The sequence below is a fragment of the Temnothorax curvispinosus genome, unplaced genomic scaffold (genome assembly GCF_003070985.1).
Source record: "Temnothorax curvispinosus isolate PA1 unplaced genomic scaffold, ASM307098v1 QBEX01013028.1, whole genome shotgun sequence".
Taxonomy (NCBI): Eukaryota; Metazoa; Arthropoda; class Insecta; order Hymenoptera; family Formicidae; genus Temnothorax; species Temnothorax curvispinosus.
Window position 1 is genome coordinate 955,755 of NW_020222808.1, and position 24,372 is coordinate 980,126.

Here is a 24,372-nt window from a genome sequence, read left to right on the forward strand (position 1 = left end):
TATTTTAAAAAGGCATTAAGGAAATTAGATTGTCATGAACTAATTTAGATACATAAAGAAGTAAATCATTTTTATAGTTTCAGTTAGCTACTATTTAAGAATCTTTTACGTTCCATAATCAACACTTTTTTAAAAATATTCCATAACACAAAATAATTTTTTTGCAAAAATCTACACTAAAAAACTGATTAATATTCACACGCGGAAGATTAAATATAAACCAGCTAGATAATGTCAAACAATTTTTTTCTCATCCATATATCCTCTGTTTTATTCAAACTTATTATTCAAACTTATACTTTACCAACTAACAAATATCATATCAGTGTGCCTGTAATTCTGTATGTTAATTATAAACTACAACATAAATTTAAAGTACATTGCACCCAACTTTGTGAATAATAATATGCATAATGAGATAGGCATATAATGAGATAGTTATTACAATATTAATACTCTTGCATAATTTTAGGAAAGTTACGCGCCACAGATATCGTTTAGCTCATCAAGTAGTTTTTGCGCAAAGCGAAACTTTTAATTGCCTAATTTTGACCGTAATAATCGTATCCCGATAACTGTAAGTAACATACTTGCAAGCAGACTTCATTATCGCCGCGAGTTTTTTAATATTCTTGGAGCAAGAGAAATGCAAATGGAAGATCAAGTGCCGTAAAGTATTACTTACAACCATTTCTCTTGAAGTTAGTAAGATAAAAGTAATAGAATTTCCTTACGACCCGATCTTCTTTTGCTTTACTTTGCCGCAAGAACAATGACCATTGATTGTTGAAAGGTCTCTTCCTATTCGAGGAAAAGATTACAATGCAGAAATTAACAATGCATAAATAAAGTCAAATACGACATTGCTCGAACAATGGACGGTTTGTGAATGCAAACAATGGATATCATCATCGAATAAAGTTCAATTCCGGTTCTTTAAAATGATAGACACCAAAAACATCATTTTAACTACGATAAAATTCAAAATAATTAAAATATATATTAATTGTGTTTCATTATTTTGACTAAAAAATATACGTAATATATTAAAATTAAAAAATACATTAAATTAAAAATGACAAATATGTATTTTTTTCACGTAACCCAGATAAAAATTATTTCATGCAGCCAATATTTATTTTTAGCATTTAAATTTTTATTCAGATAATAAAAGAGATCGCAATTTACTTTTTTATCGACATTGTTCCATATCAGTTACATGTAGATATATATAATATTAAAAAGTACAAAATAATTTATATTAAAAAAGAACTGCTAGAATAAATACAAGGAAAAATAGACTTAAAAACAAATCTATTTTTATGAGCAACATAAATGTTCTATCCTACTTTTCTGATTAATTTTGTAGAGAAAGCTATGCATAAGAAACACAAAAATATCATTTATTAAAAGTATCCTTACTCGTACGCAAGACATGAGATCAAAATCTCAGACGCGTTATTCTCAAAACTTGACTTTGGATTATAGATTCTTTTCCCGGTTCAATCGTTTGAAAACTATTTTATTTCAAAGTGTGAACATTATACTTCTGCGAGTTCCATCGAAATTCTTCTCGAGATTATTTTATTTTCGATGAAAGTGGCCAGCATGTCTATTCATTCCATTGCATTGTAAGACAAATCATGAACTCGAGCGAACCGAAAATTTTGTGGTGATAAATGCTACAAAGTTTGAGGAAACAGCGCTTTAAACTTTGTCGAGTTATCGTATAGCCCAGAAGGTTACGAGGTTGAGCCAATAACGTAATCGAAATTGCTCTATAGAGAAGCACTAACGCAGTCAATAAGATAAGCATTGGATGTGACATAACAGATTAAATTGCCGAAAAACCCCTATTTGTTAATCTTTAATTACTGCCGTCCGCATATATTTTACTGAAAATAGGGTAAACTCGGGTAAAAGATGGCCATACAGGAAAGATGGCCAACTCATGTTCATTCGACGTTTCATGGCGAGCTAGATTGAAAGAACATAGGTTGGCCATCTTTCCTGTATGGCCATCTTACCCGAGTTTACCCTAGAAGTTGCGACGTAAGACAAAGAAAGAACACGTCACATTATCAGAATGACGTTTTTCATCGCGAGTCCAAGTTGGAAAAATACGATATATTTGCGAACAAAGTGCAAAAGCAAAGTCCTCGCGATGCGATAACATTTCTAAACATACTTGTCCAAAGTCGGAAGACACGCTATACCTAATTTCTCGTCACATTCTAGGACAATACACTTTCGAATCACAACTCTTGTACTACTTTCTTCGGATAATTAAGCATTCTTTTGTAAAAAGCACGTACCGTTATAGACGCTTTTTACGTCAATACGCGCGGCGAGGCAGCCATAGCAACGCGATTCATTCATCGAATACGTCATTGCCCTATCACGGATGAGATGGCCCGCGATTTCTCCAACATCCATGCGAAGCGTCGTCACATTTCCGTCACGGTAAAAACGACACGTGCTACTCGCAGCTATGCTAATGTAAATACAGCGCGAAAGAACTCGTTAAAAAAGTAATAACCGCGTTTTGCAATTAATCTTTTCGTCATCCGGCGACGATGTACAGATGTATCGAAAAAATCCTTATAAAATTTTAAGTACAGGATACATTATATAAGACTTCACAACTCTTTGCAAATGACAATAACAAGATACTTCTTATCCCGAGATTCGTTATCTAAAATGTACACGAACATTTATTATCTCCATGGATAGCTTATTATCTCGCGCGATCGTGCGGGCGAAAATGAGAACTTCAATAATCGTACGTATAACGAAGGACGTTTTGTTCGTGACATTTCCAATCGTGACGAAAAACTGGATTAACATAGAATGCGCGAAAAAAAAAGATAATTATTCAAACGCATTCAACTTACAACGGCAAGTGTAACTGAGCACTTGTCTCAGAAATAAAAACAAGAAACTATTAACAGTCTCAACCTAGAAACGAAAAAAAAGGCCTATGATTACTGTCTTTCTTGTGTTTTCCAATTTCCATAAATTCCTTTTTGAGATTACTTGTGTATCACTTTTTCACATGGAAAAATATAATGCGACGTTAACTAGACCGTATAATTAAGCAGCTAATAATCAGCTTTATAATAAATACTGATAGTATATTATGTACTACGATATTATTTGTTTAATAAAAATCAGCATGCTTTCTTCAATAAAAGAATAAAATTGGAGGCGGACTGCACAAATAAAAATGCAAACCTTTTTCAGAGCAGTAACTTTCGGACCATCCTGTAAAGCGCGCGGGTGCTCGTATATGTCGCGGATGCGCCGAATACAACGGCGGGACGCGAAAAAGCTCGCGGATCATGTCATTTGCAAAGGCTTTGTAGCCTTTTGTTCTACGAGCTGGCAAATCTCGGCGCAGCTTTGACGCTGCAATCTGGCTGAAAAGCGCCACGGCGCAACGCGTTTCCATGCACGCGGAATTCACGGCAGCGAAAACACGGAAAAATGCCAGCCGCGCGTCATGTCGGAGAAAAACAGCGGTGTAACTGCAGTTGCGAGAGAGTTTAATTTCAATTGGTTTTTTATCCTAACAGAATTTTCATTTTAGAACACATTATTCGCAAAGATATTTTTAATTTTACACATATCACGGGAGAAAAATGTATTAAAATCCAGAAATTGATAAGTGCATCAACTTAATTACATCATTTTATGGAAGATTTTACTTTTTATATTTTTCTTAATTATATTGTATACGCTTTTAGCTGTAAATTTATATAAACTAAATGCATCGCAACGTTTAAATACGCTTTTTCTTTTTAAGAATATAAGCGAAAACCAAAAGAATGGTGACCGCGAGAGAGACTTGCGAACAAACACGTTCGTTATTTTCGGTTTTGAAATAGTCTAGTCGACCAACCGAATCGACAAATCTGACGGATTCGGCGATGCCTGTGCCAACGGCCGTTCTATAATTCTTTTTATCCGCCAGCCATTGTCCTTTATCCAGCGGCAAAAATCTCTATGTCCACAATGAAAAAGGGAGTTGTCGCGCGCGTCCGGAATTCTCCGTTTTTACGGACGGACAGGAAATATCCTTCGGGAGACGCGAACACGGCGTGCCGTTTCGTGCAAACGAAGGTACGCGATGATAAGAGCGATCTTATTTATACAGACGGGATCATGATATTTCCGTAAAAAGCGTTGATTCTGAATTTGCGAAAATGGTTAATAATGAGATAATTATTAAAACTTGTATTTAAGTAATCTATCTATATAGGACTATCAGAAAATCACTTCGCCGCTTTAGTAAGCTCTTGGTGTAGATATACCACGTAGCTTTATATCCGAATAAACTGACTTGAAATAAATTAACCTTTTCATTCTGATTTTATCAAAGCAGCCATATAGCATATGATAAATAATACATATTCAAAAACGCTTGCAATCTTAATATTCCGAATAAACGCGATTAAGTACGCGATAGCGTGTGAAAATTACACGTGTAATTATTGAACGCGTGAGATACGTACTTCTCGCGTTTTTTCGACGAGCAGATCAATTCGCGGTGCATTGTTAATGTACATACATTGTCTCACGGGTATTTTTGACGCTTTTATGAAGAAAAGTTTGAAAAAAAAACGCGCATCTCGTCGCATCGCACTTTGACTTCATCGAAAGCATAAACGTATATAAATGAGTTACGCAACACCGTACTTTGATCATGTAAAAAAGATGTAGAAAACATAGACCTTTTAAGCAAAATATTTTGCAATTTAATTATCATTTGACTTTGAAACTGTATTAAAATTCACGCTATGTAAATACATAACGTAATATTTATATCAAAATTCAGTAAAATATTTCAAAATGTCAACATTAAATCATATATTATATTATTTATGATATTTGATATATTTATTTTAAACAATTATGTATGTTACGCTTTACGATTTAATTTTAGCAATTAATATCTCATAATACAGCTACACGTTAATTTCTGTATTTAAAATAAAATAATAAACATGAGCCACCTTTTCAATTTCCGAGCTGTATTTTGTTCTTTTCTTCAAAACTGAGTCATCACTGTATGTACGACTTAAAAAGAACAGCAGTCGTCAAGCAGTCGACGTCAAAGCTAAGCTATATGGCAGATAAGCTAGATTTTATATACTAACTTTAAAACCAAAGTACAAAACCGTAGCAACGAGCCATTGAAAAACAGCTTAGCTTTCAGCATTCATTACGCAAATTCGACGAAGCATGGCTGCGCTTTGAAACAAATAGTTACTAAAGGAATTACGTTATGAGGATAATTATATTCGTCGATTCGTCATCTTTTTGCAACTTCCAGTACCATCTGGATAACTTTTTAATTAAACGAATAAACTTCTTGAAATTCAATCGCTAATTATACTGCATCTATATTCCAAATAGTCTCGAAAGTAATGAGATTATACAGCAGTTATGTAAACTATCTTCTTTCTTATATATTTATATTATTATAAATTTATATCATATTGAACAATTTTTTAGTGCAGTTTAATAATGCTCTCAACAACAGTAACAAGAGATCAGCAATTGTAAATATTAATCTGACGTTAAAAACGGCGAAACTGATTTCGCACGTTTTTCACGTTTAATCTCTGGTTATTGGTTTCACGCTCCAATTTTCGCCGAGGATCAGCTGACTCGGCAAACATTTAGATTAAACCAGTGTGCGATTATACAAGATTTTTGCATATTCACGTGGCCAGTTTTTCGTCCTGATAAATTCTCTAAATCTTATACAGACTACATTTTTTCGAAAAACAAGATTATGGTCCCTCCAATTTTTTTTTATTACTCCACACGTAATTAACAACTACTGTTGTTGTATTGTTAAAAATATAATTTACTGTGCATACATAGCTACATTTTTCTGTAAGCAATATATTTTTTAAAATGTAAAATATAAAATCCGTCACGGATTTGGCTATGAATGTATAATATAAATATAATAAAAATTATAAAAAATGTATGGATTTGCTAAATGCACGGAATACTCTTTTTTAATTTGTCGTTTATTCAAGTAAAAACACAGGCAAGACATAATATTTTTTACCTAATAGAAATCGTGAAAATAAAATCGGGCAAACATCAAGTCGGATCATTCGCATTTGACCGTATGAAAATATAAATCCAATCGCATATAACACTTTATTCTATTTATTTTTGTTTCTACATCGTGTGTTGCGAAACTATAACTCCCGAGGTCGTGCGTAAGATTCGGTCGCGATTCAATATACGCGTATATTTAATCACAAACTTATGCGACGACACTGTGTAAAGCCCGGATATGCGTTTACATAGGCTACAAGGGCCGTCACTTACCACTGCTTACAGTGACGACGAACCGGTGAACGTTCGATATTAGCATTTCAGATACGGTTAAGTGCACGGGATAACAATCTACGCGGAGTGTACCGAAAGCGCGCTCCTTCCGTAACAAACATTTAATTCAAGTACACAGTATGTAAATCTCGAAGAGTGTATACGTTATTAAATAAATCCCTCGTAAGCCGAAAACATATCGGTAGACTAGCGCGTGATCTCCAATACCGTTCAATATAGATTTTATGTTCAATTTTTTCTGTTCAAGAGTAATCAGGAAATAAATTTCTCTTGGTAATTTGTATATCCTCAATATATTTGTAATATTATATAACTCGATGAGATTACATTCTTGTTGAGTGAAAGTCGGAAACGTGCGAAAGAGAATGATATACAGTAAAAATAGATATATAGGAAGAAAAATAATTTAATCAATTTTAATTTAACTTTCCGGTATCAAAGATTGAATTACTGATCTAATTACAAAGCAATTTAACGACGAAAATTAAATCGTATCTCACTCACATCCCTTAATTGACAAATTAATTTTCGAATAATTAATAGAACTCTCGCGAGTCGGTATTTCCTGTCACTTTACTTGATAAATTTAATTTTCAGGAACATTAATTGCCGAGATTCCTACGATATTGTTTTTCGAATATTGTACTAAGCTGGCAGCTGAATAAAACATTCGCTAAAATCTATTTTGATATTTTACGATATATCTGAAATATTCTCTATGAAAATATATAATCACAATTTTTCGTTAAATCTTAAATAAGAAGGGGAATAATTAAAGCCTTAAATTAAATTATAATTGTTAGATCTGATTTTTAATCTTCTTAATAATTATGATACCGATCGTGTTATACGATAAGTAATTTAATTTAAATTCCACGATTGCGATCGGATGACATCAGCACGATAATTGCCACATTTAATGTTATTCGTGCAAATTTAGTGTTTGGAATTTTTCGCAAGGCAAAAGTTTATTTATTTCTTAGAAGCACGTTGCCGAAACGCATAAGAGCTTGTTTTCCATCGCGATCGCCCGGCTGACCTAGAAAAACAAGTCGCGCTATGCGACGCAAAATCGGAGCGCGCATTTCCGCACACTATCGCACTTTTATTTCAGCACACAATCACATCTAGCAGCCAATGTTACGTTTCCCGTCATAGATCATTTCGCACGCGCAACTTACTCAGCATCACATGTAACGCTGACACGCGTAATATCCTTAATATATACCGTACATAAATTCCATGATCGTAATTTATGACACTAATGAATAATTTATTTCCGCAGATGCGTCAAAAAAGTAAACAGAAAAAATTTCTTAGAAAAGTTGACGTCCTCACAAACAAATAAAAATTCTTGTTCAAGCAATATAGTTCGCGAACCTTCTTCGCCGTTTTATTTCCTAGCCTCTACCTCTTTCTGTACATACCTGTCAGACGGTAGCAGATATCGGCCTTGGCACACGTGACAATCCTCTTAACACGGTGATGAGGAATCTATTAATGCGAACGAAGCGTCACGACGCACTTCTATATGTAATAACGTCGCAGACCACAGGAAAACTCCGATTCGATCACGCGCGTTAAATGCCTGTCGTTAAATGTAGCACGTCCGAGCACGAGGTATACCGTCCTACCTCAACGGCGTGCGATGCGAAAGTGGGAGACCGCGAGATGCGACGCAACGTTACTGCCGGCCGGCAGGCAGGCTGCGCGCGTCTGTGTGAGTACATTACGATTGACTCCGGCCGACAGAACGCGCTGATTGGTCCAAAACTTGGGGGCGCAGCGTGACCAAGGCAATTGTTCTTTGGAGCACAGCTAACCGACTGTAACTTGCGGGCATTGTGTCAATAAACACACGAACGTCTGTTACACCGTTACAATAAAGTCCGATAAAATTTATTTGTCTTTTGTAATCTCTAAAATTCGTTACCCTCGAAATTCTCTATCTAATCCAAGTGCGTTGTTCCAAAATTCCTTTCTGTATTTTCAATTTTCAGATCTGCCTCTGTGTACAAAGAATTTAATGAAAAATTTCTCCGAACTATTTTTCTCCCTTATTTTTGCATTTAATTATCCTACCGTGAAATACACGGATTTTTAGTAGGATTTTAGAGAATTTAATCGGAATCGGTGCGGAATTCAATTTTGAAATACTAATTACTCCAGTTTTCGCTGGTTTACATTAGTACCATCGACACGTTATATGTATATTAAGCACGCGATTTAATACAAAGGGCACATGTGCTCGAGAACGCGATGTCGACGTTATTTTGTGTGCGACGACCTTGTTTCGAGATTTATCGCTTTCACTTAGCTGCGTGCCATCCGCACGCAATTTCTACTGTAGAGTTAGTCACTTTTCATATGGAAACCACATGTCACAAATTTCATACAAATTATATGACATATTTTACACACTATCGAATTTTTATAAAGACTAATCAATTTCTCAAAAAATATATTGATATTATACAATAAGAATATCCACGATTCAATCGGGATAATCAGAAGTATAAATGAATTAGAATAAAATATAATTAATGTCAAAAAGGCTATATATAAAAAAATGCATTGTTTTTATATGGTTTTTATGTATCTACGGAAATACAAAAAATATTTTAAGATTTTGAACGAATAATATATTTCGTTGGCATTAGAATAAAAGAAACGATTGAGAAAAAATACTTTAGTTAATGTTCACGTTATCCACAACACTTCTCTCTTTTATGTTATCGTCACTTAAATTTTATTTAGTTTCACAAGATTACAACATTTATTTCCTTAACGACAGGTATAATCATTAGATATAGAAAATGATATAGAAAATAAATTGCTATTGCAAAATTTATCAAAAAATTTGTCGCTAATAGAAAAAAAATTGTAATTAACAAGATAAGCCGATTAGATAAGATAGTATAAGCCGACGAATATGGTTAATTCGAAAAAAATTACAATATAAAAAAATATATTTTCCGAGTAACTATTAATATCGAAGAGATAAAAAATGCTTTTAAGATTTTAGACAGTCTCTACATTTCGACAACGTCGTACTGTAAAGCTTTCTAGTAGTAAATTGGTTAGCCATGTTTCATGAAGAAGAGAAAAAAACGATACGAAAACAGACTTTCACATTGTTATTATACCTTTCGCATTCATCTTCTTTATAGGTATAAATGTTTTTTAAAAGTGCTTTCTCTCTCTCTCTCTCTCTCTCTCTCTCTCTTCTTTCAGTAATACAAAATTTTTTCTTAAATATAAACGTTTTACTTTTTTACTCGGAATTGAAGTTCTTAAAAGTAGAATCTCAGGAAGACCATAACAAATTAAGATAATATTATCTTACAAAATAATTTGCGAGATAAGGATGTACAATATCTTGCATTCAATTCTACAGGAAATCATAACAGAGCCTCTATTCAATTTGAGTATTGATATTCAACGTAATGATATAATTTTTAGATCTTTTTGTAAACGCAATTTGCGACATGTCAAATATCATCATTACATAAAATAAGCGATATTGATGTAACTTGGTCAGAACCAAGAAATTGTTTTCAAACATTCCGAATAACTATCGCGTATAGCTGGATAAGAAAGATTAATTATGATAAGAAATATGAGCAAAAGAGAGAAACTTATAATGGATAGAAGCAATATCTGCGGTATGTTTTAAAGAGATCGTTTACTTTAAAGTCGATTTTGTCCAGGAATTGTGTAACGATGACATTTTTGCAGTAATGCGTCGTTCGTGCAACGATACGGTTTTTTTTCCCATTATTTGCTTATCTTATCGTACCACCCTGTCCTTTTCTTTGTCTTGCTGTTCTTTGCTAACTTGTGCTAAAGATAAGATCATTTTACTACCGAACAATGCAAGAGAGAAGATTGTTCGCTCGGTACACTTCAATGCATACCCACGAGAATAGCGAATTTCCTAATGAAACACGAAACATGCGCTTCAAGCACAACGCTTGATACAAAAAATATAGAAAAAATAATAAAAAAATATTTAAAAAAATCATACAAAAGAAGTAATAGAAAAACCTTAAACGGGCAATAAGAGCACAAGCGTGTCGTTAAAACGCTAAACTTTATTATCAACAGTCACAAATACCGAAGTCAATTAACGAACGAACGAACTGACCAGCGATGATTGTTGTTTACGGCGGTAGAATCTGTATGTATGTTTGCGACGATAATTTTTATATGTATGATATACGCTGAGGAGGACCCCAAAGAAGGGTCGAAACGTTCGTTCGTTCGTTAATTGACTTCGGTATTTGTGACTGTTGATAATAAAGTTTAGCGTTTTAACGACACGCTTGTGCTCTTATTGCCCGTTTAAGGTTTTTCTTTTACATTACAGAGCCTTACTTAGTTATTAAAAGAAGTAATATCTAATTTACAAGTAGTTTATTTCATTTCTTTCTGAAATATTGAGGTTATATAATACATTATGTATAGACATATACACAGGTGGGTTTTATTTCATATGCCAATTATTTCCGCCAATACTGGGCTTAACACAAGCCCCGGATTCAAAATCTAATAAGATCGTTTATTGGTCCTCTCTGAACCCTTCAACTTTTATCTGAAACATTTTTCCAATAAACTAATACTTTCTGAGATAATTGGCACACGAAATAAAACTTACCCTGTATATGTATATAAAATTTGTAAACGTTAAGTAATTTTCTCTCCTTATATGCATCGGTCGTTATTCGAATAATAATGAATAGAATGGTCATGTTTAATACATTTCGAATAATTGAGGTTTAAAACTTTTCAACTATTTTCTGTGTGCATTTAATAAATACGTCACTGACTAGCAAACAACCAGTTCCTTGCATATTCTCACGGCTGTTTACTTACAAACATTTAATACAGTAAGAAATTTCTTAACAAACCAACCTAATGATTTGTGAACTTAAGAAACTATTCAACGAGAGATACTCGCGATGGCATCCTAGAATTCCTTAAAATGTGGGTCTCGTAAGTAGACATAAACAGTTATGAGAAATGTAATCATCGATCAAATCAAATTATTAAATGCACTTATAAATTACTTAGCAAGCAGAGCAATATGAAACATTACTGTAAATATCTACATGGGTAAAATCATTTCAATTCCAGAAGCTCTTCTTCATAGAAAATAAATATTTCATATCTGTGATGAACATTTAACGAATATTGAAAGAGTTATACAGAGAAATGTCAAATTTACCATTTTTTTTAAAAGAACAGAAGAAAAGAAATGGAATAGGATAAATATCGCAAGATATTTAACCCGTTTATCAAGTTTGTATTTCGCCAATAGAGAGTTTATCGCGTATTGCAAAGTTCTCTCTTGATATCTATGTTTCGTAATCCTTATTTTAGAAAATTAATTATTAATGAATAACTAACAGAGAACTTTTCGGCACTAATAAGCTATGATCATACTAACAAGTCAATCAAAGCGATATCAACATCTTGAGGTTGCTTAAGCGATAACTTAAGGCAGAAGTCGTAATATCAGAGGCGTGTCAGACTTCAACTAATCGATCCTATTGTGACTCGTGAGTCTCGGTAAACTGACGCCCGTGTTTGTCATTGCAATAGAAATCGGAGCTTAAACAATATCCTTCTATAAGAAGAACTTTTTGTTTTAGCTCGAGTCTCGACCACCCGCAGAAGGTATAACAGCAAACATCGATACGAATGAAACTCTACTCCCAACGAGAAAGAGGCCAATGATACTCTTAGCGGCTTACAATCCGAAGAAATATCTTCGGGAACAATTGATTCAATAAAACTCACGCCGTTAAGCGCATGATTAATGTATTTGATTAATGTATCGTCAAATTAATAATGCATTATTATTTTAATAACCAACCACAATATATTAATACCCGTCGAAAAAAGCTTAATCTAAATAAAAATTTAATTTCTACTTTGTTCTCAACTGCTTAATATCAAAAATTGAAATTTTATAGGCGAATAAATCTCCGATTAAATTTATAATGAAAAAAACAATCTTAAATCTGGTATCAAATTTATATCTGTCTCTTTATCACTATCTGTCGCACATTTTACCTTTTGTTAACAGAACGTTTGCTTCAAACTGTAATTACCTCGAAAGAATTGTAAGAGGAGCAATCGGGCAAGAAAACGTAAAAGCCATTCACTATCTCGACCGATATCGACACCATATATTAATGTCGACAGTATCGACATTTCTATATCGATCCAAAGACATAACAATTAAATTGTGGTAGAGAGAGATTGCAAAATTTTCTTATAATAGTAAACCAAGAGGTAACTGTAAGCAGCCACACGCGAAGAGGTAATCGACATGGGTATGATAAGATAATATCATTCGAGAGATTGTGCATACCACTCTTCTTTTATTATCGATATTTCCTAAATATCTTCTAATCCAGATTTGACATTCTTTCAATAATATGTGTGTGATAAGTATCTTATTAAAAACAATAGCTCTTGTGCGAACAAGGTTGACTTAGTTCCTTCTCTTGTAAAGATTATAGATAATATTACTTACAACATTCCATTGATCAGAACTAATCCTAAAATAAAATTAATGAAGTAGTTCAAATATAGTTCAAAAATAAAAATAAAATATCGAATATCGACCCACATCTTACTATAAGATTTCAATAATAGGAAATATTCAAGAGAATGCCGACACAAAAGGTTTGTATCAAATGTCCTGCTCATTTTCAATTCGCTACCGAACATATTCCCGAGGTAATATTTCCATAGGTATTCCGCTTGCGGCGGGTATTTATTTGCGCGGAGGCCTTCGGCGCGTGGGCTGCGTAAAATAGGGTGGAATTTACATGAAATATCTCGCTATTCCGTCGACTGCCGGCCCTTTTTTCCGCGTTATCTCCCCGCTACCGCGTGCATCTATTTCGCGTCAATGATATCGTCGACAGCGAAAAATGGCGAGAGAGGCCCGAAAGAGAAAGAGAGAAAAAGAGAGAAAGTCATTACGTACGCTGGCGTTCCGATAAACGCGCGTGTATAATTGCGTTACACAGCATACTAACATCGTTACGCCTTTGATAAATTATACTGCAGCCGGGCGCAATATTTTTTTAATAAAATTACCAGCCAGAGAAAGCTTGCAAAGTGTATATCCTACAAGAGACAGCATGCGACGCATAAATGTCGTTGAATATTTCAAACTTCGTCGCTGTTCATCCACTAAGCTCTAGAGTCTTTTTACGTTACACATTATTTTGTTTACGTTACGTATTATTTTGTTTACGTACTGCAAATTAACTCGAGAGATGCTATCTTCTCTTGTAGTACTCATTTTTTATCAATCGATTATCGGAAGAAAGGCACAAGTTTAACATATCATACATGTATAATTGTATAATAATCAATTTAATTTTTAATACCTTAAATGCCTTAGAAAATATTACCTCCATATAAATTTATTAACTTATGTTGTTAATTTAAACGGACTTTACGTTTTTCCGAACTGTTCTTCTTTCGTTAAGAAGAAACATTCAATAAGCTATTTCTTACTGAAGTTCCGGAAAAGTTCGAACAAGCTCGCCTCTGAAAAAAATGATACGACAGCAATCCCGGGGAAATGAAAACAATATAGCAAACTGAAACTTCGGATTAAATGTCGCAGCGAAAATTATAATACCGTAATTCTGCGGCTTGATTTGTCATTTGCAGTTATTGTGAGCGAATTACAGTTTCGAATTCTGCAGCAACGTTGCCATGGAAATTGCTTTGACGACGGTTTATTGGTTTCGCAACTAGATGTAACATAATTAAGCGACAGCGCACATGACATGCCGATTCTGTATGTTGCTGCACGCCGCGCCGGAACAAACTGCAATTTCAAACAATGCGTACACAACGAATAGTTACTTTGCAGAAGAGAGTATTACGAACTCTTAATATTATTTTCCTGCGCGTTGCGACAGTATGAATGAGAGTAGAAACGGAAGATAATTCGCGGACGTGATAAGGTAGTCTCTGCCATCGCGTTATACGTCGCGTTCGTCGCTTTTCTGCGAGATATTTCAAAACGTCGGGCCACGAAATTAAAGCAATTGCTACCTTCTATTCATAGGAACCATTACGTCGAATTGATAAACGCACGCGAGCTCCGACGACAATTGACGCATTAAAGAAGACGAGGCGCGATGTCAACGACCCGTAGATAATCATATATAGATGAAGGTGACGTCATCAAAAAGAGATAGGGAGCCATGTGAACAAAGTAATTGAACTTCCGCTGTAACTGGTATATTTCTTCTTCGTATTGAGAAAAAAGATAGTTTAATAAATTATTATCATTCCAATTAATAAAACTTAACGTTAAAAAAAAATGATGTACTGCATTTAAATTTTTCATAAATCGTTATTTTGATAAACTCGGTATTAATGATTCCTGAAATTAGTACTATCTTGATTAAATTGATTCATCTTCGGTCATATTGCGTCAGTATATCTCCAATTTTACGTACGAAATGTCGTAATAATACCAGTTTAGCCAGTTTAGGAACTAATTAATGTCATTAGCGCAATAAATTGTATGTTATCCCTTTGCGGCAAAGGGCTTCGGTATTATGGGCTTCAAGGCTAAGTTAAACGAGCTGAATACCATGCTCTAATACGCAATTAATAGTCACTTATTACGAAAGAAAAAAATAACGTTTATAGAAATAAAATGCGGAACACAATAGACAACTGACCTAATCTTGAATAACCTTAATTGTAGCGGTAATATAATAATATATTGTATAAATAAATATTCCACACAGGAAAGATTGTGTTATTTAAAAAAGTTTAGCACTTTAATCGTCTTGGAATAAAAATACGCAATGCAATGCTGGAAATCGAAAATAGAAAATATCGGATTCACAGATGTAGGACATTCGTCATCCATCTTCATAAGTGCATTATCAACGAGATTGCGCGAATTACTCTCAAACGAAGGAAAACAAATGAGATTGAAGATTCAATTCGGGCTTTAATGGAGCTCGTATATGAAGCACAAAGTGAGTTATTAGCAGTCGCTTGACTAAAGAATAATATTCATTGACCCGATCAAGATTCCTGTTGGTTTTCAACCTCTCTCTTCGCCCCTCGCATCCCACACATTCTATTTTTCGTTAAAAAAAAACCAAGAGTGTTTCTGCAACATGACGTGCAAATTGGCTGTAGTGTCAGAAATTTAGGTCACCTCGTATTCGTTTTCGGGAAATAGCGGTCGAATTGCGCTACGCGGCAGCTACTATCGCTTTTCCAGATAAAGTGAAACTTCGTTTATTCGAGCCATTCTCGATACACGATGCCCGTTCCCCGATATCTATAGGGAACTACTATAAAGCAGAAGAACGTTCGATAATATTCCTTGGAAATTGACCAATAAGTATGTGAAGATAGTTATAGAAGAGAGAATGTATTTTCGAGTGATCCGATGGAGGCGTTCGCGGATAAAATAGGGCAATAAAATTTCTTATAGAAAAGCGAAAGAAAAGAAATACTAAGAAATATAATCCGTAAGTTGCAACGTTATCTTTGAAAAGACGTAAAAAAATAAAACAGTAACACGATACCTCCATGTGCATGCGACAAAATACGCTTGTAATCAATATATTGCAAAATTATTTTTTATACAGTTAACATCTTCAAATAACACGCGTTTGCATAGTCCACTATATATGCGGTCTCTTTCTGCAATACTTATCCTTGCTTGCATTCAAGGATGCCGAGCATGATATCGCGAGCATGATATTACGCGCATGACAAATGGATCGCGTGTCAGTTACACAAGATCTTGCGCGGATCTAAAAAAATGATAAAAATCATCGAACGGCGATACGTCATCGCTTGATACCCGAATTCTCGATGATCGATAGTTATTTCGTGTTCAGCGACGCGGAGAATTTACAGGATAGCATAAAGATGTGACAGAGGAATCAATAAGCGATATATCACATCGAGAGGATTTTCTATGCTAAAAATAATTTAAGATATCGAATTATTCGCGAGAGAATTCCTCACCTTTCAATCGAAAAGTCCTCTATAATATCTTGCGAAAATAACCGCTACATCTTGACAATGTCTCCATGAGAAATAATACGTACCGAACAAAGTTTCTCAAACAACATTTTTTTGCTATCGTCTGGTCAACTCACTTTATTTCTTAATAATGTGTTTTTATATTATATACACATATATACGAAGAATAATATCGCCACATAAAATTGTTTTTTTTTCTGTGATAAAAAATCAACAATTCTGTCTACAAAACTATTTTTAAAAGTGTCACGAGTTTTGCATCTTTGTAAAACCATCGTGTGCGATTTGTTTATACAAAATTATGCATTTGTTTACACTTACCTGTTATTTATTACAAGAATGCAGTTGCAGTTCGTAGAGCACACTTTAACCCACTTTATAATAAAGAGTATAAAAATTACGAGCCTAAGATCTTTTACTAGAAAAATAGGCTTTATGGCATGTTTTCCGTGTTGAAGAAGGATTAACGAAACGAGAACTTAACTTCACGCACCACATTTTCTAGAAGGCACTGTTTCTAATTGCGCGACGCCGCGTATATGCGATAATTGAACTTATTTATGAATGACAGTGTGTTTTTACTTCTTCTTCACGCAATGGGAAAAAAATCATATACCGATAACTATAACTGTACAGCACGTGCGGATAATCATTACGAGCTCGACGCACGTTTGTACGATAATTCGAACAGATACATTCCCCTCCCCCTTACTTAATGAATGCAAACATGTGCATCAGCGACTCGTAATCTTATCTAAACTGAGAACGATAGCGTTTATTAAACTCCGCAAAATTGTGCAAAAAAATTCGATATTATAATCTATAAATTATCGCGTTATGTAACATTATATCCGGTAATAACATAGATCGCGATCTCTCTTGAAATATAGATCGCGATAAACTTGTTTATTAGCAGCCATAACATAAATTGCAGTGCAAAATGAGTTTCACGTTAATGTGTGCAATGCGCAACGTATTACGTCAGCAATTCTCGAGCGTGAAATGTGATTCGAGTGTCATTATTGAAATACATTGAAATTCATGGCAACAAAACAATATTATAATAATCGACATCAATAATAATTAATAACTAATTTAAATTCTTTGCGTCATTGAAAACGGCGTTTACTTTGGGGCTTTTGAAAGCGTGAAAATATGTTCAATATTTGAGAGCGTGCCGATTTTATTGAACGGCAGTTAATTAATCTAATTGCTAATTATAACGCGCTTTAGAACGCGCGATAACTTGATCATTGGCGCCACCTGTCAATCGATACTACAACCGATATCCTCTCTTCTATCGTATATTGATAAAATAAAAAAATGTTATCTCCTGCAAAATAAAATTAAATGAGCAGGAATAACAATATCTTTTATTAATATTCGCAGGTCTAATGAATATAACGGTCAACCAAAAAACGTAAAAAAATTAAAAATTACGAAATTAGATAATCTATTCAAATAATATTAATTACAATTCTCGTGTAATTCTTTTCGTAGATAAAAGTCTTTCGGAAATAAAAATATTTTTAGGAAAATCTATTTTGCTTCAACTCGATCGGCAATGTAGCTCTCTTGATAGATAAATCGCAAGGAATACATTTCAACAAACAATGCCGGGACTTGCGAATAATTAAAATAAATTAAGGGTCACCAAGGACAAGTGAGCGTTAGACCGATTCAACACCCGGTATAACGTGCGCCAATCATCACGGCCGACTCGTTACCGACCATTGCCAATCAGCTGGCGAAATCATTGACGTAGCTAGCGTTAATGCGATGGCCCAGATTCGCGGCAACATCAACCGATTCGTTTTTCATGTCCCACTTTTGGCGCCGGCCGATCGCGAGTAAAATAAACTGTCTCTAACAGAAAAAAAATAAGAGCAGAAAAACCACACTTTAATGCCGATTCACCGTCGATCGCACATTTATTATCCGTAGCATCAATTGTTGTGATCATCGATGTCGCGTTTATGATTTTGAACAAGAAAGATCGCGTTTGACATTACGGCAAAGTAAAATAAATAGCATGGTTAGAAATAAAATATTTCATGATAAATTACATAATAATCATCAAAACATTATTTTGCAAGCGTGACATTTATCCTTGCAAATGAGGCGACTAATTATATTCTGAATATTCTTCATCGCTTCATCATTTAATACACATTTACTCTTATTTATCTCAAAGTACATGCCATTTTATACGAATGTGGCATTGAATTGCAAATTGTGCTTTCGCATTAGATAATCGTAATGCTGCATCAATGACAAAGTAGTTTAATTCATCAAAACCGCATCAAAATCCCATTAAAACCGCACAAACATCAATTAACGATAACCACAATAAAAATCTTAATCTCTTTTCAAAAGTATGACCGGAAAGATGCAGAAGAGCAGGTTAAGCCTCGGTTAACTTCAATAAACGCTCATTGGAACGGTCGTAAACACAAGCTGGTATACTAATCTACAAAAGCGATTGACGCATGCAAAAGTACTTACCTCCGAGAGTGGGACGAAGGCACTAGGTCCATCGAATGCCGGCACCGGTACTGGAAGTCCTCTTTCCTGTAAGAAAAAAAAAAGAAACAAATAAATTTTTTTAAATTTAAATTTCTTTTTTGTTTTATTGTATTTGTGCCTATTCACTCTGAAAACGTGTATGAGAAAATGCGGGCTCTCTCCTATGAGCCCGGCTAGCTCAGTCGGTAGAGCATGAGACTCTTAATCTCAGGGTCGTGGGTTCGAGCCCCACGTTGGGCGAATATTTTGCATTGCTTTTGTACATCGCGAAAACAGCTTTTATTAAATTTTTACAAAATGTATTTTCAAGTAGAGTCTTCGTTGCAAAAAACAAGATTAATAAAATTTTTTTGTAACAAAAATTAAAAAAATATGTTAGAGTAAACAGAGTGATGCGATAAGCAATTTGATTTTTGTGAGTAAAAATTTCATTTTTATCGTTTACGTTTTCAATATTAACTAATTAAAACATTAATTAATTAAAATATAACCCTCTCTTTAAGCATGGCTAACTTTACGTCAACAACTATAAATCAAAACTTTACGTCAAAAACTTCAAGTCAGAAATGAAAGACTGAGAAAATTAATAATGAATGATCATAAAATAATTGCTTTAATTTACGGTTCCTTCACAACTGACTGTGTTCTATATCTTCATTAAAAAAATATTTGATTAATTGTGATTATATTTTATACGAAAAGAAATACGAATTTCCGAGAGGTGCTCGTTTATTAATAAAATTATTATATTAATGAAATTCCGCATTTGCAAATAGCACATTTTATCTCCTACGTTAGTCGAAAATAAAGTTAGGAGAATATTTTTGTCTTCACAGATGTATTTTTCGATCGTACAGAGAGGTAGAATAATTAGAGATATTTCGTAAATTATACGCGATTATCGATGTCGCGATACGATGCACTGTGTTTTATGTGTAAAGCCTCTTTTTCTTTTCCTGGCTTCCTGCCGGCTTTATGCCTGAAAATCGTTCTACACTATGTATAAAGCTTTACACACAAGTTGTATCGATCGACCTCTCTCTCGAGTGTGACAATATCGGTGAGCAGCACAGCGGATTCTACTCGCATCTACGTGTGCAATCTACATTTTCATCTTATTTTTGTGTTATTAGAAACTGAAATATCTATCTAAATATTCTAAATTAACATATTATTCTTTCCTCCTTTCACCTGTTTCATTAATTTCTCCTTTTATTAAATATATAATTTATTTAAGACAATATGTTTATATGTATAATTTTAAATGTGTGTAAGCCACAGTTATGCTACTTATACTATTAAAAAATAAATAAAATTACGCGCGAATGCATCTATAAAATTGAATAATATACGTTTACATATTTACATATTCGAAACTATTGACACTAGATTAGTGCAAAAGATACATATATATGCATATATATTTCATCTTCTTTCTTCAAACTTTTACAATTTATACACAAACTGATCACAGTAATCCATAACGGTATATATTGTTTCTGAAATTAATATTAAAAACATAACAAAGAGGCATAGTACATTACTTTGATCTTGAGAAGTCAAAGATAGCCGATTATTTTTCCGGTCTACTTTCACTCCACTACCAGAAAGGAACGAGGGCCGAGTATATCATACTTTGTGCGCGCGATGTCCTTGTGAAAAGTCCGAGATTAAAGAACGATACAAAAATAATACAAAGTTACTGTGACCAGAAATGTTGTTTTAAAATCCTACATTTTACACCGTCCCGGTCCCATTTGAATATTTACAATGCGCGATTGTTCGCTTGTTTTTGACACCGATAGGATTATATTCCGGTATTATCAATTATTTCCTTCAACGGCACTGGCGCATGAATTAGATCAATTCGCCGTGGTAATTCTTTCCATGGAAAAGATTAACTGCCGCCGTAATAAGATTAATGACCGGCATAGAATTCGGAGGTACAGAAAGAGCAACTCCGTGATAGGCCGAAGTTGCTTTAACCGCGAACTGCCTAGGTACGAGATATTTTTAGGCCGCAGTTCAAACGCCTCCCCAAATAGCCAGTCAAAACAAGTCCATTAATATATAGCCGACGGTTACTCCGGTTTATCTTTTATGCATAAGCACATCCTTCGTCGGAATATTCCCACGTATTCATTTTCAAGCTTATAAGCTAAAGTGATTACTTCGCCCAGTCATCAACTACTGTCCAGACAACTTGCAAACTAGTCTAGTTAAAAATTTTCAAGATATTCCGGAACTGGTTGCGATAAGATAAGATCAAAGTTCATAAAATCTTTTCTTAAAAAAAAAATCAAGTTTTGTTCCAAAAGTCAGTGACTATTTTCGATTGCGAAATAATTAATACCCGAACAGCTACCAGCCATTAGACCCTCCAACATAAATATCACAGTAGTTTATTTATTAAGAGGATTATAAAGTAGCAACGCATTAATAGCGGAGATACGAAGTCACAACAGCGTAAGAATCGCGCTCGACAGTTACTCTTCGCAAGGGATAAATTGCCGCAAAGCTGGAGAAATAAAGCTTGAAATATTCTGGACAATCTCAATTCAGCCGCGGAATGTATACAGGGTATCTCAGAATTATTGCACTTGCTCCCTGAGCCAGAAATATCGGAATTCCAAGAATTTTCAGTTTCAACAAAAATTAAAATTAATTAAAAATAAAAATTAAATCTTTCTACAATAAAAAGGCTATAATTTATTTCAAGCTTGAGTAAAAATAGATCATACAATCGTATTCCATAATTTTTAATTAACTTGCAGAAATCGCAACAAATAATCAAAGTCTTAAAACAACAAACTTTTGATTTGTGACAGAAACAGTGACAATATTTCATGTTTTTTATTTTCACAAAAATAGGCAATTCGTCCAGCAGAACAGGTGTGATATTTTTTAGATATCCTGTATGTACGTGCCGGTATGCTCGTTACGCGTTTGTCGACCATAACGTTTTCAACTTTGCCTCGTGTTGCCTAATAAACTTCAAGTACGTGGATACTCAGTGAGGAATGTTCGGGCGAATGCAAACTTCAGTGGAATCGTTGCGAAAGAATTTCGGCCGAGTGCACGCGAGAGTGTAAACTTCGCAACTGTGCTAACGTCTGCTCTCTCAAGATTTCGCGAGCGAAACTTTGCACGACCGTCGCCGCATCTAGGCTATCCGTTATCTTTCGCATCGGTCGTTTCACAAAGATTTTTTTTTTCTCTTCCTGAATGTCGGAATGTCTCCGTGTGCTCTGACTCAAGGCACACAGTGCAATATTTGCACACATAGATAATCATGGACAATAACGATAAGTCATCTTTTTTTATTTGCAACTTCCTTTACCGCATCTCTTAAAAACTGAGATGAGGATCAACGTGAGACAAGAATGAGATGTCTGTGTTTCGCGGAAATTTAACTAATTGAAGACTAATATTAATTTTGAAATTTAAGTTGCAAAAAATAAACAGAATCTAATAAAAAACATTTTTTTATGAATTCACATTTATTTCAAATATGGCTAGAATTAGTTCGAAATATAACACTGTAGTATAAAACAGCTTCCACCTTGAAATCTAATTTTAGATAGTTGCCAATTAATGTTAACGCAGATTTATTTAAACACGAAAGACGTATATTATTTGGCGCATCGGCCAAATCCGAAAGGTTCCGAAATAAATCTGAAGTAATTTTCACTTACCTTCACCATCTGGAGGATCTCCGCGCATTTGATCCTGACGTTCTGGAAGGGACAGTTGACGCTGAGCCTGAGTATCACCGGCAGATGCAACGTCACCAGACTGAGGTACTTGTTAGCCTGCGCCTGCCTGGGTCCGTCCAAGGCGTTACCGAGATTCAGCATCCTGCCGACGTCACCGGGCGTCACTTCCGGACTCTCGAGCACCCGGCCGCTTTTCGAGGACACGTCCTCGTCCTGCGAGAGCGGCCTCTTGATCTGACCGGCGCTAAACTTCCTCTCGTCGTTCTTGCGCAAATAGTCCTGCTGGGGCCGGCGAGAATCCTCCGGTATGTCATCGTAGATCGCTGACTCGCGATTTTCCAGGTTCATGTCCTGATGGTAGGAAGACTCGTTCTCGTTTTCGAAGCCGTCGAGAGTGTTGAAGACAACCCCGTCGCTGCGCGCTGCCTCGCTCTCATTGAAGGAGACGTCGTCGTCGGTGCCGCCGTCGTAGTATCGGCGTTGCTCGTGCGCTAGCAGATCGCCGCCGGCGGCGATCTTGGCTCGACGGTTCAGATTCCGACAGTCGAATGACGCGAGGCCGCTCAGGTTGTCATCGAATTTCGGACTCTTGCCATACACCCGGGTATCCGCGTCAAGCTCGTCGTCTTCCAGCTGCTTTTGCTTGGCGACCTTCACCTTCACGTAATTGTTCTTCGCCCTGCCGGAACAATAATCATCGCTCGTCGATCTGTCACTTGACGATGAACAGGGATACTTCCTCTCGGTCTCGTTGTTCGAGCCGAAACGCGGGCACCTGCCCTCGATATTGAAACTCTTGCTACCCTCGTCCGAGGACGTCGAGTGACCGGACCTGCAGCTCTCGACGCCGTCGCCGCCGGTATATCGCTCGCGGAATCGCCTCTCGTTCAAAAGACGACCATCCACGCAATCGAACGAGCATTCCGGATTGTTCTCCTCGAGGAACGGTGGCGGGTTGTCATTGATGCTTTGCGGGAAGAAGCCCTCGGTTCGGAACGTGTCGTGTAGCAGCTGCTGTTGATGCACGCTCCTCGGTGACGATCTCGTCGGCGACCGTTCGACGCTCATATCGTATCTTCGTTTAAACACGAATATTATCGATTAGAAGTCGATAACAGAGGAATGTGTGAACGTAGGCTTATAAATTTTTTGAGAAGACGCGATTTTTCTTGCTATTGAATATATGTATAAGCCGTAATAGAAGCAATCATTTATAAAGTAATTTGAAATGGCCTCGTTCAATGATGAATTGTGAACAATAAAAGCGGAAGGAGATAAATTGCTGCTTGTTTTCATAAAACTGCTATTACAGTATCCAGATTTGTTATGATCGATAAACAATTCACTCGTCTCTTTCGCCGCAAGACATCTCTTTTGTTTGCAACTTTTTCGCGATACGATTATTTAATTATGTCAATTTCTAGCATTATATAATCTATTATCAACTTTCTCTTAAGATTACTTGAAAGTTAAAATCGTCCTGCATGCTCTGTGATATTAAACAAGTTGAAACGGAAACGGACAAGCTGTGCAAATTTCATGAAAAAAAAGACGCGAGTTGCAGGAAACCACAGCAACATTCGGTCCTTGTAGTTACGGTTAAATGAATATAATATCTCCTTCCGTGCTTGTTATTAATCCTCATAACGTGCACATTTTAATGAACCGCCCGTGATTATTTAAATACCGCATT

The 24,372-nt window shown here is 35.2% G+C and overlaps 1 protein-coding gene and 1 non-coding gene across 2 annotated transcripts in view; one reads left to right on the forward strand and one right to left on the reverse strand.

Moving 5' to 3' along the window:
• Positions 1 to 24,372, reverse strand: part of LOC112463098 (sestrin homolog) — a 147,549-nt gene that overhangs the window by 118,589 nt on the left and 4,588 nt on the right. Inside the window, exons 3-4 of the mRNA XM_025029288.1 lie at positions 22,659 to 23,754; positions 18,943 to 19,008 (exon numbers count right to left, since the gene is read on the reverse strand). Of these exons, the coding sequence (XP_024885056.1) occupies positions 18,943 to 19,008; positions 22,659 to 23,754 (1,162 nt within the window). The remainder of the gene's footprint in view (positions 1 to 18,942; positions 19,009 to 22,658; positions 23,755 to 24,372) is intronic.
• Trnak-cuu lies at positions 19,131 to 19,203 on the forward strand. The gene has a single exon. It is a non-coding gene; the product is annotated as a tRNA-Lys (tRNA).